A 13,382-nucleotide genomic window follows, 5' to 3' on the forward strand; every position below is an offset into this window, starting at 1 on the left:
GGCTACATTTATTTTGTGCCACGTATTTTTTATCACACTTTTGTTCATATAGTCTTTCTCCACATAGTGTAAAATACAACCAAAGACAATACAATAATACAACTTATTAAATTACTAACACATTGGAAGTTTATATCTCTGGTCATCTTATTAGTGTCTTGGGTTTTCCTCTCTCTTTAGCCATGTAAATTTCTTGGTTTTCTTTCAATATTTTATTAATGAAAAGCACAATGTCAAGATTTTACTGGCTTAATTCTCAGAAAGTTACTTTATTTCCAAGTTTTAAGGATTCTTTGTTAATCGTCCCTAGACATTGCTGGCAGTGAAGATGTAGCAAATTGACAGAGATATACAAATTAAAGTTCAAGTAGCTAACCCATTGGGCTATTACTATTTTTGGAACATGTCCTTTGCTAAATATCAACTAGTACTTGTGCATGGAGTGACTAGTTTCTAGTATACTAACAATTTTTCTTTTCTATCTCCCCCAGCACTAAGTACAATGATGTACACATAGGTACTTGAAAGTTACATGTTAACTGAATATAAGGATTTTTTATTACATGTAGTTTAAATTAAGTCCATAAAAATCATGAAGTATTTTCATATTTTAACTTTAAAGTTTAGATAAAGAAAAGAAACTGGGTTTAAAAACTAGGAGAGAAGTATAAAGTAGTTTTTCAAAAACGATCTTTATCTGAGTTTAAAAGGTTATATGGTGGTGTACCACAGTAAGAGAAATGAACACTAAAACTTTAGTCTGGTAAATAATCTAATAACACACTGGTTAAGGGGAGCTAGCTTGTAAATCTTGAGTCATTCCAGATACTGAAATTCTATAACTGCTTACATTCCAGTCCTAAAAAGGGAGATATGCCATTTGGTTTGGAAGGCAAATTTTAACTATCTGCTGTCTATTTCATTAAAAACAAAAACAGAACATTTTTTTTAGTTTAAAATTTTGGAGAAGTTAAGCCCACATGACAATAAACATCTCAAATGTGAAGGAAAAGTTATGGTTTAAATATGTTTTGGATTAGAAGAAGCAATTCTGAGACAGCATTACACATGGAGCATAGGTTATTTTATTTCTTGAAAATCATATATATGCACACATGTTTATATATACACTCATGTTTTACCCCAGTTCTGCCCCTGACCTGCCTTAGCATTCCTCCAGCACACAGATTAACATATTTATACACACAAGATACACACATAAGTTACACACGCACACACACACACACACTCACGTGCACACAACTATAGAGGAGGAAGAGTTCTAAAATCATAAATCTAAGCCACTAGTCTCTATTGCTAATTCCACCTCAATAGTCAACAACCACTTGGGAAGATTATTCAGCATCTAAAAATAGAAGTAATAGAGTAATAAAATGTTAGAAGAGGGGAATACGAAACAATCTAATGTAATCATGTCAGTTTTTTCAGGTGGAAACATAATGCCCAGACAGGTTATATAAAACATAAAGGAATTTAAGTCTTTTATGTGCAAATTAAATATGTCAGAGCTGAAGAAACATTAGTAACTGCAGAAAAGTTTCCAAATCAAAACATACTTATGGCCTAGTAAATAAATTATCAGAGTCTTATGTCTAGGGTAGTCTCCATAGTGATTCCTGAGTCCAGCTTGAGTATAAGCAACACAGAAGCTGTTAAACTGCAAGCAGGATATGGTAGGTCTCAAATGCCATGGTGAAAGCCCCTTCACAGTGATTTCCTGTAGGGCAGTGTCCCTCAGGCATTTTTGTCTCAGGGCTCTTTTATATTCTTAAAAATATAAGAATTATGGATTTTGTATCTACTAGTATTTCCTATAATAGAAATTAAAGCTGAGAAATCTCGAACATTAGTTCATTAAAAATAAGAATAATAAACACATTTCATGTTAAAATAAATAGCATCTTTTTGGAAAAGATAACTATTTTCTTTTTTAAAACTTTTATTTAAATTCTAGTTAGTTAATATAATTTGATATTAGTGCCAGGTACACAATATAGAGATTCAGCACTTCCACACATCACTTTTGCTTATCACAAGTGCCCTCCTGAATCCCCACCACCCGTTTAACCCATTCCCTGACCCACCTCTCCTCTGGGAACCATCAGTTTGTTCTCTATAGTTAAGAGTCTGTTTTTTTTTGTTTGCTTCTTTTTTTCACCCTTTGCTTGTTTGTTTTGTTTCTTAAATTCCATATATGAATGAAATTTTATGGTATTTGTCTTTCTCTGACTGACTTATTTCACTTAGCATTATACTCTCTAGCTCCACCTGTCATTGTGTATGATTTTAAAAAATATAATATGACAGTCTTTGAAAAATATTGGTTCAGTGAGTTATGCAGGTCTTCTAAATGTTACACATTTCTTTATATGATATGAAAATTACATTTGTTAATATCACCACTGACTTATTATGCAGTCTCTAAGCATTGAAAAACTGATTACTACACTATTCTTTAACTGAATACCTGTAGCAGAGATTCTTAGCTATCTTTCAAAATGTGTGGCTTCCCCTTCCATAGTACAGAGTTGTCACTATGTAGCAGCTTCCCAATAAGAATTTTTATTTTCCAGCCCTCCTTACACTTTAATATAGGCATGGCTTATTCTCACTGGAGTGATGTGGGTAACTACTGAGCCAAGACTTTTTAAAACTGATGTATACTTGACATAATTTGTTAATTTCAAGTATACAATATTATGATTTGATATATGAATATATTGTAAAATGACCACAATAAGTCCACAATAAGTCCACAATAAGTCCACAATAAGTCCAAAAGTCCACAATATATCCATCACCATATATAGTTACACAATTTTTTTTCTTATGATGAGAACTTTCAAGATCCACTCTCCTACTTACTTTCAAATATGTAAAACAGTATTATTAACTAAATCACTATGCTTCACATTACATTCCTATGAAGTATTTATTTTATACTTGGAAATTTATAACTTTTGCCAAGACTTTTAAGATTCTGTGCCTAGTTCTCACATATTCTCCTGGTGTAGATTAATTCTAATGACTGCAGTTCTATAGGCTGGTGACCCCAGAAGGTGAAAATAGCCTCGATCTCTGAAACACTATGTGGAGGAGAAGTACTCATTGACTCCTAGCTAATATAAAAACTCAACAAGATAGCCTTAAAGGTAGGCTAGGGCCCTAGAAAAATTTAAGAGCCTCAAAGTTCAAATAAACACATAGATTTCCTAATAGTCACAATCTAAGTAGAAATTTACAGAAAAAACTACTTTGTAAAAAACAAAATAAAACAAACCCAAACCCTCTTTAAGCAATTCTTGACTTTTTGAAATGGTACAACTACACTTTTAATTCCCCTGCCAAAAACACTGGTGCATAGCAGACCTGTGCTTCCTAGTGGAGGCCCAGTTACTTTCAGAGGATTAGAAATTCCAACACTTTGCTGTCAGTATACTTCTGGATTATTTTGACCCCAGAATGTGGGTTTCCAATTCCCCAAACCATTGCTATTTCTAGAGGAATCTATAGAAAAAATTTGGAAACAAATGAATTTTCTCCCTTAGTCTTCTGCTCTTTTTCTGGCCCATCTACTCACGTCTCTCCCTCTTTCCTTCTCATGTACTAAAATTTGATCCCAGGAAAGGATCTAAAAGCTCATTCACATTAGTCATGAATGAAGGATTAAGGCTATGACAACTTTGTAAGCTACATCTCTTATCCTATGATGACAATTTTAAGCCTTAATGTATTTATAAGCTTATAAAATTAACTGAATGAGAGGAAGTATGTGAGGTTGCTGGGTTTAGACTAAGGCCAGAATTTCTTGTATATGAATTCATTTTCCACTATTTATCAGTTATGTGATCTTGGGTAAGTTATTACTTAATTTTTTATGCTTCAGTTTTCCTACTTTATAAAGGATAAAAGAAGTGAACTGCCACATAAGAACATTACTGTTAAGGCTCTAAAAAGTTAACACACATTATCAAGTACATACTTCAAATTGAAGATTTATAGAAATCCAAGATAAATTATTAAATTTTAATTTTTAGCTGTATATGAAAGGAAATGAGGAAATGGATTAGAGGAAAATCTCTAATCTGCCCTCCCAGACTTAGAAGATGTCATCCAGAGAAAAAATCTAGTCATGTTTTAGAGTCAAATATAGAAAGTATTTTTAAAATATTTAGGAGTAAATAAAATATACGATACATTTTATCAAGATTTCCTATTATTAAAATCAAGTGTGTTTGAAGCAAATACAATATTTATGTTTCTGTCAAATGAAAATGATCATTAGAAATACAGTATAAAAGCTCTTTCAAGCATTGTAATTCACCATCTAGAATCTTCATACTAGATTGCAATAAATGGATACTGAAATAACTTCTGAAAATACAAGGATTATCATGAAGCAACATATAAATAGGGGATGCTTGGAATAAACATTATTGAAATAAAAGCTCTTAAGCAGTATTTCCTAGAAAAGAAAAAACTTTCTTGACTGTCTTTAGAGTAACTTAACTATATTTTCTTGATGGTCAAAAATACTACTAAAAAAAATTGATCAATATCTATTGATTATTTTAAATTATTGAATGTTAATTATTGTTAAATTTTGAAATATAAAATGGTTTATGTATTTTATTTATGTAAAGAACATAAAAGCAATATTATATATTATAGACAGAGTGGTATCCACAAATTTCATTATAGTCATTACCTTTGGAGAGGGGGACCAGATTTAGAAATGGTACCAAAAAAACCTGTAAATAAAGGATGTTTATAGGCACATTATCAACAATAGCCAACCTATGGAGAGAGCCTAAATGTCCATTGATTGATGAATGGATAAAGAAAATCTGGAGCATATAATACAATGGAATATTACTCAGCCATCATAAAGAATGAAATCTTGCTATTTGCAATGACATGGATAGAGCTAGAGTGTATTATGCCAAATGAAATAAGTCAGTCCAAGAAAGACAAATACCATATGATCTCATTTATATGTGGAATTTAAGAAAGAAACTGGATGAACATATGGGAAAGAGGGAAAAAAAGAAAGGAGAAAGGAAAACAAACCACAAGAGACTCTTAATGATAGAGAACAAACAGGTGTGTGGGGAATGGGCTAGTTGGGGGATGGGTATTAAAGAGGGCATTTGTTGTAATGAGCACTGGGTATTATATGTAAGTGATGAATCACTGAATTCTAGTCCAGAAACAAGTATTGCTCTGTATGTTAACTAAAACTTAAATAAATTTTAAAAATGGGGGGAAAAAAGAGAAAAGCACAAGTTGCACTGAAATGAGATGATTGGTTGGGAAAGCAACTTTTACTTTGAGTAAAAGTCACTTTTACCTCTATACTCCAGGAGCATCTGGTAGCCTGGTAACCGGAAAGGGCTAAGACACAATGTAAAAAATTGTGGTCTTTCCTAGGAACTTGATTTTTGCCTTTCAGCTTAACTTCCAGGGCACTTTCAGGATTTACTCCATAACAGAAAACTGTTCTTGGTTTATACAACATTTGCCAAATGAACAAATTTTGGTGGTCGTTTTCTTATTTTTTTTAATTGATCCCTACATATGTTCAGTTTTTATGCTGCAGCAATTAGTCTGTTATAGCATATCATGTGAAAGCCTTTCTCTGGATTTTATTTCCTCAGGATTAGGAGAATACTCTCCAATGGTAGAATGAAACTTTTTGGTTAAATGTCTGAAACAGACATACTACTTTCTGTCTCATTTGAAATATTTGGCTAAGACCTTTACTAGGTCTGCAATGGAGCTTAAGGAAATGCAAGATTATAATAAAATTTATCATTAAGAAAAAACCTATGAAAATTGTCATTCATAAAGACATATTCCAGTGATATTTTCCAATTTTAAAGATAATTTTTAAAATCTTGGAAAAGTAAAACAAAATTCCCTAAATTAACTGTAAAGAAAGAATAAAATAGTTGGCTTTAGACTTCTCTACTACACTAATTAATAGAAAATAATGAAGCAACATAATACAGTTTTAAGGGAAAATGTTGAAGATTTCATATTTAAATTATAAAATAAAGTTGATATTTAAATAAAATATTTAACCTACACCAATCTGACTTCCCCACAAATAAAAGTTATAAATTATTGAAAATATTTTTAAAAAACACAACCATTTGGAGGTACCAGAGAATGACCAACAGCAGTTAGAAATTGGAGGGGAATTGAGCCTTGTAAAAGGCAACCTCTAGTGGATGCAATTTGTGTTCATGAAGTTGCAGGTTTTTGGCTGATGATACTACTTAGTTGTCATAGCATGTAAGTGGATGGAATTCAAACATAAAGTGGAAATATTTTTGGTTTAAGGAGCTGATGTTTGGGACTGCCAGATGGCTGAAAAATAAGGAAGTTATAGAAATCCTGGAAAGAAAGAGGATGCAGTGGGGGAAATCCAGAATCTGAATATTATAAACTCTTTATAAATTCTTGGCTGGTGTCCGAATTACTCATGAATAGGGTGGGAAGAGGGAGATCTACAGGGATAGGTAGAAAGGAATAGCTGGGTGGCTAAAAGTTCTAAGTGGAGATTTTAGTGGCTGACCATCACAGAACACATAACATTTGGACTTTGAATACAGCTAAAGTAAATAACTTGAACAAAATTTAATGTTGTTTACTGGAAGTTAACAGAATTCAGAATATCCTCAAAGTATCATTCAACTTCCCAAGATTACATAAAAAGTTATAGGACATGAATAGAAACAAGAAATTGTGTTTCACAGTCAAGAGAAAGATAGTCATAGAAATCAATCTCATAGTTATCCAAATGTTGGTATTACCAGACAAGAACTCTAAAGCAACTATTTTAAATATGTTGAGGACTCAAAAGAAAATATGGTCATAACTAAAGAAGAGAATCTCAGAATAGAAATGGAAACTACTGAAAAAAGAACCAAATGGGAATTCTTTTTTTTTTAAATTTTTATTTATTTATGATAGTCACACAGAGAGAGAGAGAGAGAGGCAGAGACATAGGCAGAGGGAGAAGCAGGCTCCATGCACCGAGAGCCCGACGTGGGATTCGATCCCGGGTCTCCAGGATCGTGCCCTGGGCCAAAGGCAGGCGCTAAACCGCTGCGCCACCCAGGGATCCCCCAAATGGGAATTCTTAACTGAAAAGTACAATATATAAAGTGAAATATTCATTTATTGGATTAAGAATAGATCAGAGACCACAGGAGAAAAAGTCAGTGAACTTAAAATGAAATAGTTAGAAATTATGAAATCTATAAAACAGATAAAAGAAATTGAAAAAAAAAAAGACAAAGTCTCAGTGAATTGTGGACAAGATTAAGTACTATAATACATGCTAAACTCAAGTCCCAGAGGAGAATAATAGAACAGAATCCATTTGAAAAATAATGGCAAAAAAATCCCCAAATTTGGTGAAAAACATCAAACCACAAGTTTACAAGTTTAAGAAACTTAATGAGCCCAAGTAGGATGAACACAAAGAAAAGTATGTCAGCACATCATGGACAGATTTCTGAACACCAAGAACAAAGAGAAAAATCTTGACAGTAACTAGAAGAAAAAAAGCATATTGAATAAAGTAGGAATCAACAAACTACAGCCTGCAGGTCCTGTCCAGCCCATGGCTTATCTTTCATGTCATTTAGAATCTAAGAAGGGTTTTTATACTCTTAAAGAGTTGTAAAGAAAATTATTATGTAAAAAAAAAAAAGAAAATTATTATGTGACAGAAACGATATGTATCCAATAAAACCTAAAATATTTACTATTTGGCCCTTTACAGGAAAAGTTTCTGACCCTAGACATGGTGAAATAATGTCTGATGTTTCATTAGAAATAATAGAAACTGGAACACAATGGAACAATATCTTGCTAAGAGGCAAAAGAAAAATGAACCAGAATTCTATACCTAGCAAAAGTATCCTGTAAAAAATAGAGGCAAAATGAATACTTTTTTTAGATAAATAAACAAGGAAATTAATTGCTAGCAGAATTGAACTATGAGAATTGCCAAAAGGCAGTTTCTCAGGCTTAAGGGAAATAATATCACAAGGAACTGAAATTTATAGCAAGGAATGAAGTGCCAGGAATGATAAATATATGAATAAATATAGAGAAGTATTTTAAGTGTTATCTTAATCTTTTAAAGGTGCATAATATTCCATGTTGGGCTCCATGCGTGGAGCATGCTTCTCCCTCTGCCTATGTCTTGGTCTCTCTCTTTCTCTCTGTGTCTCTCATGAATAAATAAACAAAATCTTTAAAATAAATAAATAAATAAATAAATAAATAAATAAATAAAAACACAATATTGCTTCTACTTCTAGCTATTATACAGTAACAAGGACTGGATTTACTCTTCTTTCTTAAACAACTAAAAATTTTTTTTAAAGATTTTATTTACTTATTCATGAGGACACAGGCAGAGGGAGAAGCAGGCTCCATGCAGGGAGCCCGATGTGGGACTTGGTCCCAGATCCCAGGATCACGCCCTGAGCCAAAGGCAGATGCTCAACCTCTGAGCCACCCAACAACTAAACAATTTGACAAAATATATGAAACAATGGTTTCCATGTGTTAGACAATAGGCAGCAGAGGTCAGCAATCCCCAAGGAAAGAGAAACAAATGTAGGAGCCCTTCAATTGTCTCTTCTGCACAGTGCAAGGAGTGGGAATCCAAACAGAATCCACTAGTCTCACTGAGCCAAAAAAGGAAAATTTAGCATTCAGGAAGGCAAAGGCAAGCTACAGTTCATAGGTCAGCATAATGTGGAGGAGACAGATGCACACAGAGAGCATTCTAAAGATTTTCAGAGGGTTATCCTTGAATCTTTGCCTGAGGTTGGTAAAGAGCCACCCAAAGGAAGGAGCAGCTTGGAGCTCACACAAAGCTCATTTTCTAGATAGTCAGATGGGAAACCTTCTATACACAGAGCAAGAAGTAGAATACTGTGAAGGGTATTGACTCAGCAGGGGAAACTAATTAGGCCTAGACAAAAGACTTCACTGGTTCTACCTAATGAAGCTTGAAAGTAAGGCTCAAATGCATCAAAATATTTCTAAGTAACTGAATTATATATCAGAAAAAAACCTCAAAAACATTTAAAGGAATAAAATAATTCATACAAAACAACTAAGTTCATTTAAGAAGGAACTGATAATTGAATAGTCCTACTAGAGAAACTGAATTTGTTGTCAAGAAATTTCCCACAGAAAAAATTCTAGGCTTTGATGGTTTCATTGATGAATCCTACCAAATATGGGAAGCAGAATAAATACCAACTTTATACTAACTCTTTTAGGAAAGAGGAGGGAACAAAATCCTTATTACTAAAACGAGACAGATTAGTATAGGAAAAGAAAACAAAATTTTAGCAAATTAAATCTAGTAGTACATGAAGAAGTTAATACACAATGGCCAAATGGGATTTATCCCAGAGATGCAGGGTTCAGTTAACATTTGAAAATCAATCCCTGTAATTTACTATATTAAAAGACTAAAAACGGAAAAAAATAGTTTAATTTCAACAGATGCTAAAAAGCATTTGTCAAGATCCTACATCTATCCATAAATTAAAAAAACAAAAACAGAAAACAAAACAAACAAAAACAAAACAAACCTCTCAGCAAACTGAGAATGAAACTACCTCAACCTGACAAAAGGCATCTATAAAAACTGGCAGTCAAAATCAATTTAAAGGCAAATAACCTAACATTTCCTCTCTCAGGGCAGGAATGAGGCAAGGATGTCCATTCTCACTGCTTTTAGTTAACGTTTTCCTAGGGTCCTAGTCGTAGGCACATAAAATAAACAAAGGCATATAGATTGGAAACAAAGAAGTTAAATGCTCTTTATTCTCAGATGGCATGATTTTCCATGCAGAAAATCCTAAGAAATCTATAAAAAGGTTACTAGAATTAACAAGACTGTAGGATACAAGATCAATATAAAAATATAACAGGCAAGTGGGAGGATGAAGTTAAGCACACACCACTTTTATAATGAAAAGCTAAAATTTAAAGCAATATTCAAACTATTGTTAACAACGACTTACAAATCAAATGTTATTTTGAGACCCTCTCCAAAGAATTAATCATTGGAAAATCATAATAAACCATTAATATAATATATTTTATTTTGGCTACTTCATCCTGCAGTTGACAATAAATGTACTTACCAGCTGTGATACGTGCCTGACTTCTTTCAATCCTATCCTTTATAGATGTTGAAGGTGCTTTCTTAGTACCATGTATGGTTGTTGTGGAGAGCTCTTTTAGTTTCCAGTAGGTCCAAAAGCCTTTTTGAGGTTTTAAACCTGTTAATATAAAATGTGTATTTATTTAGTCATGGAAATTAGCACTTGAAAATATCTTTAATTTATAAAAGCATTTTTATGAGTATTACATGTTTCGGCCTCACAAGAACCCTGTGGAAATTGTCAGTCTCAAGTTTTATATGAGGGAAATTCTTTAAGAAGTATTAATGTCCATAAACCAGTGAATTAGAAAAGAGGCAAAACTTGGTATCATCTTCTGACTCATAGACATAATCCAAGTTCATTGATGGGCAAAGGAGGAAATTAATTATTGCAAAAATTTGGAAAGGACCTATACATCCAATAAGAATACATCCATACCTTGGATCATGAAGTATCCACTAAAAGTTATAAATATTTAACATAGAAAGGCATTTATAATATGTTTTTTGGGAAGAACAATTTTACCTCTTGTGTATGTGTGGCTGTAGCTTAAATGTTAACATGATCACTTCTGAGTATAGGTGACTATCATTATTCTTCCCTTATTTTTTTAAGTAATATTTATGAATCAGTTGTAGTAACCAAAAAGTAACAAAAATAAATTTAAAAATTTTTTAAAATTTAAATTCTATTTAGTTAACAAATACTGTATTATCAGTTTCAGGAGGTAGAATTTAGTGATTCATCAGTTGCATATAACACCCAGTGCTCATTGCCCTCCTTAATGTCCATTACCCAGTTACCCAATCCCCCAGCAACCTTCAGTTTGTTTCCTACAATTAAGTCTCTTATGGCTTGCCTCCCTCTCTGTTTTTATCTTATTTTATTTTTCCTTCCTTTCCCCTATGTTCATCTGTTTTGTTTCTTAAATTCCACACATGATTGAAATCATATGGTATTTGTCTTTCTCTGACTTATTTCACTTAGCATAATACCATCTAGTTCCATCCACATTATTACAAATGGCAAGATTTCATTTTTTTGATGGCTAATATTCCATATACATATTATGTCTTCTTTATCCATTCATCTGTCAATGGACATCTGGGCTCTTTCCATATTTTTGGAATTGTGAACATTGCTGCTATAAACATTGGGGTGTGCCCCTTAGAATCACTGTTTATGTCCTTTGGATAAATACCTAACAGTGCAATTAATGGGTAAGAGGGTAGCTCTATTTTTAACTTTTTGAGGAACCTCAAAAAGGAACCTCAATATTCTTTTCCAGAGTGGCTGCACCAGTTTGCATTCCCACCAACAGTGTAAGAGGGTTCCCCTTTCTCCACATTCTCACCTATATTTGTTGCTTCCTGAGTTGTTAATTTGAGCCATTCTGACTAGTATGAGGCAGTAGCTCATTGTGGTTTTGATTTGTATTTCTCTGATGATGAGTGATGTTGAACATTTTTTCATGTGTCTGTTGGCCATCTGGATGTCTTCTTTGGAGAAATGTCTGTTCATGCCTTCTGCCCATTTCTTGACTGGATTTTTTGTTTTTTGGGTGTTGAGTTTGATAAGTTCTTTATAGATCTTGGATACTAGCCATTTATCAGATAAGTCATTTGCAAATGTCTTCTCCCATTCCATAGGTTGCCTTTTAGTATTGTTGACAATTTCACAAAAATAAATTTTAAAAGTTCTACTTTTGTTCCAAAAGCTGTGTATGATTGAATAATTTATTTAATCACACCAAACATGTATAGCCCCAGCAATAAAGATGAGGACAATATATATTCCTTTGTATACTTCATATGGTTGTTCCGAGAGTTAATGTTAAAGTGTTCAATAAATGAAAAATATGAGCTACTCTTATTATTATTATCAATAATACTATATATTGATATACTCCAAAATATAACCAATATTTTTTTTAGTAGTGAATGTTCAATGAGGATTACTTGCTGTATATATTCAGCTGTCAATTAGAATTTTCTCAATGGTTTTAGATTGGGCTATCACTTATTTCACATAAGTTGCCACTAGATAAAACGTGCAGAAGACTTCAGTTTAATTCACTTGAATGTTTTCTTGGTAGATTGTCTGTTTTAAAATATAGTGTATTAACAGGAAATATGAGAGATAGTAAGGCTAAAAGATCAGGAAATGACTGGCATTAAAAAGGTAGTTTATTACTCACAGTTCTCAAGAGAAGGGGACACACCATGGCAAAGTTGACCACACATGGAAACACTGGGGTCAGTCAGAACACAGGGGAAGAAGGAGAAACTGTGAAAAAGAGGCTCTATTGAAGCTTCTGAGGAAGGAAGGGACAAGGCAGGGTAAACTGGCTCAGAATGGACTAACCTGAATAATTTTATCAGGTTCTGTGGCATAGGGCCTGTCCCTGGTTGTTTGGTACCTGGTTCTGGAATGATGCAGATAAGGGGATAGGGATCCACAATACGAGAACCCAATAAATAAGGTGTTGTAATGTGGCCTCTGAATTGGTTTTATTTGAAAATTATGTTTTAAAAAGCATGTTTATGGGTGAGTTGTTTAATATCTCTAGGATATGGCTAACTATGGCAGTGCAGTCCATTCAGGGAAAGCAAGGCCCTGTATGTCAAGGTATCAGAACATCAGAAATGGTTAATACAGTCTAATGTTGAATAATCATTCCATTTCTGGGCCAAAACTTACTTGGTCCTTATAATAAATAAAAATAACATTCAACAAGCACTTGAAGGCTTACTATGTACTAAACTATGTGTTTGACACAAGGGACTCAAAATTCAATCCAACTTAACCCTTGATTGACAGACGCCTAGATTGTTTCCATATCGTGGCTCTTGTAAATAAGGCTACAATGAACATGAGAGTACAGATATCTCTTTGATATGTTTTTATTTCTTTTGGATATATACCCAGAAATGGGATTGCTGGGTTACATGGTAGTTCTATTTAAATTTTTTAGGAATCTCCATATCATTTTCCAAAGTAACAGCACCAACTTACATTCTCACCAACAGTGCACAAGGGTTCCCTATTCTCTACATCCTTGCCAAGACTTAATTCTTGTCTTTTTGGTAATGGGCATTCTGACTGGTATGAGATGAAATCTCATTGTGGTTTTGATTTGCATTTCCCTGA

The 13,382-nt window shown here is 33.1% G+C and overlaps 1 protein-coding gene across 4 annotated transcripts in view; it reads right to left on the reverse strand.

Moving 5' to 3' along the window:
* Positions 1–13,382, reverse strand: part of FAM227B (family with sequence similarity 227 member B) — a 191,103-nt gene that overhangs the window by 120,721 nt on the left and 57,000 nt on the right. For all 4 annotated transcript variants that reach the window (XM_038580379.1, XM_038580377.1, XM_038580378.1 and 1 more), the window contains one exon: positions 10,212–10,349. In XM_038580379.1, coding sequence (XP_038436307.1) covers positions 10,212–10,349 — 138 coding nt within the window. The remainder of the gene's footprint in view (positions 1–10,211; positions 10,350–13,382) is intronic.

The sequence above is a fragment of the Canis lupus genome, chromosome 30, assembly GCF_011100685.1.
Source record: "Canis lupus familiaris isolate Mischka breed German Shepherd chromosome 30, alternate assembly UU_Cfam_GSD_1.0, whole genome shotgun sequence".
Taxonomy (NCBI): Eukaryota; Metazoa; Chordata; class Mammalia; order Carnivora; family Canidae; genus Canis; species Canis lupus.